Source organism: Sapajus apella, unplaced genomic scaffold (genome assembly GCF_009761245.1).
Source record: "Sapajus apella isolate SASKATOON/1434 unplaced genomic scaffold, GSC_monkey_1.0 scaffold11, whole genome shotgun sequence".
In the NCBI taxonomy this organism is placed as follows: Eukaryota; Metazoa; Chordata; class Mammalia; order Primates; family Cebidae; genus Sapajus; species Sapajus apella.
This window is the reverse complement of record NW_022436951.1, coordinates 31,875,423-31,881,740: the sequence shown is the minus strand read 5'-3', so window position 1 is coordinate 31,881,740 and position 6,318 is coordinate 31,875,423. Positions and strand designations below refer to the sequence as shown.

Below are 6,318 nucleotides of genomic sequence, written 5' to 3'. Positions count from 1 at the left end.
GTACACCATCCCGCCCATATACACCATCCCACCCATGTACAGCATCCCGCCTGTGTACACCATCCCACCCTTGTACACCATGCCACCCGTGTACACCATCCCGCCCGTGAACGCCATCCCCCGTGTACACCATCCCACCCATATACGCCATCCCCCAGTGTACGCCATCCCGCCCATGTACACCATCTTGCCTGTATTCACCATCTCACCCATGCTCCTCAGAGCGCCAGGCCCACTAAGTAGCCACCTTAGTCATCACTTTCACTGGGCGCTTGACAGACATGTCAGTGGAAACCACCCCAAACTCAGCTTCTCGCTTCTCTCTGGAACTTCCCAGTTGATAGCAAATCCACCCTTCCAGCTGTTCAGGCTCCAAACATTGGAGCCACTTTTCATGGTTCTGTCTCTCCCCGCATGCAGCCGCCAGCGAGTTCCAGTAACTCCACCTTCAGGAGAGGCCGAGTCCGGCCCTTACCAGCTGCCGGCTGCCGCCACTCAGGCCCCTGGCTGGATTATTCCAGCAGCCTCCTCGCGGGGTTCCGCCTTCCACCCTCATCACTGGGGCCTCCTCTTCATACATCAGCAGAAGGACTCCTTAGAAATACTCCACAGTGCTTCGTCTTTGTTTAAAACCCTTTGACACCTTTCTGTAGAACCCAGTCAAGTCCTCTCTGGGCCTGTAAAGAGCCTTGTGGCCTGCCCCACCCCATCCCGCTGACCTCAGTTCCCGCATTCCTTCCCCTCCATGGCCTGCTCTAGCTGCCCGGAGCTGCTGGCTGTTTCTGGAGCACACAGAAGTGTACCTGGAATTCTCCCAGCATCCCACATGACTGGCTTCTTTCCCCTGGTCTGCTTAAATGCTGTCTGTTCTGACCTTCCCTGACCACCTGATTGAAAATGTCACCCTCCATCCTGGCACTGCCTGCCCATTGCTCCGGGAAGCCCCTTCCAAAGCACTCCAGAATCCAGGTGTTGCGGCTCTCCCGCTGGACTGTGATCTCCACCTGAGCAGGCCTTAGGCGTCTGTTCACTGCTACATCCTGGCCTGTAACAGGCCCTTGGTGAATGTGGAGGGAAGGAAGGGCTGTCCGCGTGTGTGTGCTGGCGAGGGGGGTTACATTTCAGCCGCCACGCTTGTGAGCTCACCTTCATCAGTAGGCAGTGTGATCATCCAGGCAGGAATGAGACAGTCACTCTGGCAAGGACAGGCTTCACAGAAGGGACTCGAGGTGGGGACTGAGGCATGGGTCTCAGAGGTCACCTGCAGAATTGGAATACCTGTCCCCACAGCTCACCCTGGCCAGGGTGTTGAAGGCTGCAGGTCATGACGTCTTGGTAGAGAAGGAGAAAAAGAGACCTGGGCTGTGTATTCTCTTTTTAAAAGATAGTAATCTTATGTTACATGGTTTCCCCCACCTCCTTCAACACACACACACACACACACACACACACACACACACACACACACACTCCTCTCGTGTTTGTTCAGTAAGGATGAATTGAGCAGGTTGGAGGTGGGAGGCCATAGGCTGGCCCCGGGGGGACCTGGTGCCCAGGCCTGCAGCTCCAGTGCTGTGCAGCCTCTGGTCTCATGAAGATAACCTTGGCCTGGCCTGTTAGCTGCCCCCACCAGGGGCTTGGCGGAAAGGGCAGGTGCTGAAAGCGTCTGCCGCATGGAGGCAGGCAGGCTGCTCAGAGGACCGGCTTTCCCGCTGAGAGCGGAGGGTGAGCTGCTGTCTGGGATGAGCCCAGCAGTGGGGAAGAGTGTGAGGGAGATGAACGGTCTGCAGGGAGGAAGCCCAGGTGCTGTCCTGGAGCTGAGACAGGGCCCAGAGGCTTCTATGTGAGCAGGGCGGAACCAGGACAGAGCCCTCCCCGGGCCTGGCGGGTGTCGGCGATACACAGAGCCTCCTGGTAGGCACGCAGGCCGTTGGCTGCCAGCCCTGCCCTCTGCAGGCAGCACCTCTGGCTGGCGGCAGAGTTCATTTAGCCCCTGGGCACCTCCTCGGGTGGGTCTCTGGGCCAGATGGGGCCGCACGTTCCTGCTTTAGCTTAGGAAGTTGGTTTTAAAGACATTGATGCTTTCTCTTGACTGTAACGGTCATTTCTACTTTAATAGAAAATAAGATCCGTGAATTAGAATTTTTTTTCTGGTCAATTGCACCCCATTCAAACTTTTCCTTTTGACTTTTCATTGTGGCAATTGGACATTCACGTAGTTCTCAGTTCAGACAAAGCGCATACTTTTTGGAGAATTTCTGTCTAACATGCTAGAGTGTTGATTCTGCTGGTGCCTGCTCTCAGCATTAGTGATGCCAGGAGTAACTGTTTTTCTCCCTGCCTGGCCGTGGCGCCCCTAGTCCTTGAACGCGGCACTGAAGCACCTGTGTGAGATCCTCACGGACGATCCGGAGGGCGGGCCGGCTCGCATCCCCTTCGAGACGTTCTCCTACGTCTACCGCTACTTGGCCAAATTAGACTCCGACATCTCTCCCTCAGAGACAGAATCCTACCTTGCCTCTCTCAAGGAAAATATGTAAGTATGCACACGCTCTGGGATCCAGGTATGTTGGCCGTGGGGGAATTTCCTGTCTGACTTCTCCCATGGAGGGAAAAGTTCAGTTTTCCCTTTGCTCTGACACCGCAACAATAATCAACACAGAAACAGCTCTGACCACATGTGTGGGGGTTTTTCCTCACCAAAAAGCAAGCAAGCCGTTCTGCAGCAGACACCAGCTGTGCGTTCTCATTCAGCTGTGACCCTGTCTACCTGGAGATAGTGTGAGATCCCACAGGATGAGGGCTCAGTCCCCAAGACTGCCCCCACCCTGCCCCATTACTGATGCCAGTTGCAAGCCCCAGGTTATTTTGGCTGTGCTTCTGATCAACTGGCTATAAAACGGGGTTCCCATGACCCTTCCTAGGGTCGATTAATTTGCTAGAATGGCTCACAGAACTCAGAGAAACACTTAGGTTTACTAATTTGTTACAAAGGATATTTTAAAGGTTACCAACAGTCAGAAGAAGACAGACATAGAGGGAGGGCTGGAAGGGTCTGGAGCTCGGGGGCTTCTGTTCCCCTGGACTTGGCGTACTTCCCCTCCCTGCATATGGATGAGCTGTTTTCACCTTCCTGTCAGCCTCCATGAGTTTAGCTACTGGGAAACTTTCTGAGCCCTGTCCTTTCAGGATTTTTTTCTGGAAGCTTCGTGATGTAGCCTTGACTGATTAAATCATTGGCCATTTGTGATCCCCTTAGCCCTCAGCCCCTCCCCCCCAGGCTGGCCTGGGCTGACAGTCCCACCCCTCTAATCCTGCCTCGGGCTCTCCAATGACCAGCCCCGTCCTGAAGCTGCTTGGTCGCCAGCCAGTCACGAGCATACAGAAGTAAGTCACTGGAGAATCCACAGATTTTAGGAGCTGGATGACAGGAGACAGCGTTGATGACCAAATATAGATTTCACAATCTTACCTTGTCACGGTAACTTTGTCCCAACAAATCTTGTGTTTGGCAGAAGATTCAGTCACACCTGATGGTACTCGGGGTGGGCGTACGTGGAGCTGCGAATCAGAGGCCATCAGTGAAATCAAGCAGCACCTCAGAAGGGAGCCCAGTCTCCCCTGTGGCTTCCACCCGTGTAGGCTGAGGCTCGGGTTTCTTTAGACTTTAGAGGGAGAGAATGTAACCTGTCATTAAGACCCATGTATCCCAAATCTAGCCTGATTCCCATGTACAGTATGTCAGGTGGTATTAAATTGTAGTATGTTAAAAAGTGAGACAGAGCTGGGTGTGGTGGCTCACACCTGTAATCCCAGCACTTTGGGAGGCGGAGGCGGGTGGATCACAAGGTCAGGAGTTCAAGACCAACCTGACCAACATGGTGAAACCCCATCTCTATTAAAAATACAAAAATGAGCCTGGCCTGGTGGTGGGTGCCTGCAATCCCAGCTACTCAGGGGGCTGAGGCAGGAGAATCGCTTGAGCCCTGGAGGTGGAGGTTGCAGTGAGCTGAGATCATGCCATTGCACTCCAGCCTGGGCAATAAGATCGAACCTCCATCTCAAAAAATAATAATAATTCATTTCTCTATAGTGAAACATAGGCATTGATTTCTGCTGGTGGACAGCCTGGCAGTGAAGCCATGGACACAGGATCATTTGCAGAAACTTGAAGATGTCATTGACATCAGTCACACAATTCTTGCTCCGATGGACTTGCCATGTGACCCCGACACATTGCATGTGATATTGTATTTGCACCAGGCTGAGTTCAATGTAAGGCTGGTTCTGCTCTAAAGCATGACCTGGTGCTAACATTCGAATATATTGTCCAGTATTCTGATCACACCTGTGACATTTTTAACAAGATTAATGAGTTCTCCCTTTAAAGATAAGATACAGAGTAAAAAGGAACAAAGCTCTTGGGTCCTGCGGAAGTTCTCACGTGTTCATTCCTTAAACCATCATTGGGTGCTGACTCTGCACCCTGCTCCACCTATGGGGAGGCAGAGAAAGCAGCTGGGGCCAGTGGGGTGTGCAGGGGCAGTGGGAACAGTACAGGGCGGGGTCCGGGACGCTGCACTGCTGCAGAGTAAGCCTGGTGAGCGGGAGGAAAGGGCCCAGGTCCTCCAGGCTCCAGCCCCAAAGGAGATGGTGCCCCTGAGGTCTCCCCAGTACTCCCTCTCGGGGCCACCACCCCTCCAAGTGCTGGTGAAGGTTTGTCCCTGAGCCCCACACCTCTCATCTTGAATCGCCCACAGTACAGTTTATTGAGCACCTGCTCTGTGCTGGGCACTGGTGCAGGTGCCCGGATGTAGTCAGTGAATAGGTCATATCTGTGAAGCAGACAGACACCAGACATGTAGATTTTAAGACAGCAGGTTGTACTGAGTGCCTAGAGGACAGTAAGCCAGCGAGGGGGACCAATGGGGGCTGGTCCCAGGGCCGCCTTCTGGCACGGCACACACTCCTCCTTGCCTCGGTCTCCTGACCCATCGTCACCACCCAGACTCTTGTCCCTCCTTCCACCCTTTCCACCCAGCCATGGTGCCGCCCGGGGTGTAGGCCATGGCACCAGGAGCTGGGGCTCCAGTGATCCGCCAGCCTCGGCCTCCCTTCCTGCCCCAGCAGAGCCCTGTGTCCTGTGCCACCTGCCCTGCCTGTCCCAGCCCTCCTCCCCTCCTTGTCCCTTCCTTGTCCCTTGTCCTTCCTTGTCCCTGTTTCCTCTCCTTCTTTCAAACTCACATCCCCTCTGGTGCTCACCATGGGCTGAGCCTCTGGACTCCATGGTCCCCTTTTTCTGTCCTTGCTCTGTCATCTACTGTCACTCCAACCCTCCTGCCCTCATGGAAGATGGCAGCCCCCAAGCCATCCCTGTGTCTGCAGTCACATGGATGACCTGCTACTTTGTCCCCAGCTCTCTTCCTGATTCCCACAGTCTCTGCTTCTGCACTGCCATCCGGCCATGCCGGCCCCTCTCCCGCCCAGTCTGCTCACCTCCTACCCTCTTGTGCTCTCTGACCTGCTGCTCCACCTGGGAGACAGGCATTCCCAGCTCATTCCAAACCCATGTCCCCAGCCTCCAAAGAACTGGGGCCCTGTTCAGCATCCCCATCTCCCACCACTTTCCTGAGACTGCAAATCATCAAAAAAGAAGAACCTTTCAATATAGTACCAATCTTTTCCCCTAGAAATAAAGGTACATTTATTATAGGTTTTGGTTTTGGTACATTTTGTACAAGAAAAGAGAATGCTTTATTTTTGGCGGTAAGAATTACTGATGAGCAACCATAAATAGTTTTTTAAAGTAGACCTTTTAAATCATACTGTGTTTTACAAAATGTTACTGAGTATGCTATGAGAAATTACTAATAAGCATCTTTATCTGTTTCTAATTTAGAGACGCGAGGAGGAGCGGCATGATAGGGCTTTCAGATTTCTTCTTTCCAAAGAGGAAACTTTTAGAAAACCTTGACAACTCTGAAGACGTAGGCCATTAATACAGAGAAGAATACATTTTCATGTTAAAATAGTGCTCTTTACAATTTTGGCACCAAATACAGCTTCTCATTAATCACACACAGCTGCAGTGTGAGTGCTTCTCTCCATGGACATTGAGTGTGGCGGTGCTTTGTGGGGTCTGTTCAATGATGGCTCTTCACTGTCTTGTGAGGACCTTAACTGTAAGAAATTCATAACAGTGAAAGAATCTCTTTTAGTTAAATAATCTATTTGGAAACTGCAGAGTCAGAAATGGGGTCTGGGCAGTTTGGAAAGTGGCTTTTTAGCCAGGTGCAGTGGCTCACGACTGTAATCCCA

General features: G+C 52.5%; 2 protein-coding genes across 2 annotated transcripts in view; both read left to right on the top strand.

Annotated features, from left to right (window-relative positions):
• ROPN1L (rhophilin associated tail protein 1 like) overlaps positions 1-6,080 on the top strand; it is a 23,024-nt gene extending 16,944 nt beyond the window's left edge. The window contains exons 5-6 of the mRNA XM_032279101.1: positions 2,361-2,536; positions 5,900-6,080. Of these exons, the coding sequence (XP_032134992.1) occupies positions 2,361-2,536; positions 5,900-5,999 (276 nt within the window). The 3' untranslated portion in view covers positions 6,000-6,080. The remainder of the gene's footprint in view (positions 1-2,360; positions 2,537-5,899) is intronic.
• Positions 4,817-5,904, top strand: LOC116552372 (vegetative cell wall protein gp1). The gene is given in 4 exon segments (XM_032279100.1): positions 4,817-5,217; positions 5,220-5,373; positions 5,376-5,459; positions 5,462-5,904. Coding segments are annotated over 4 exon segments (744 nt in total). The 5' UTR covers positions 4,817-5,043; the 3' UTR covers positions 5,794-5,904.
• Positions 6,081-6,318: the final 238 nt, after the last annotated feature.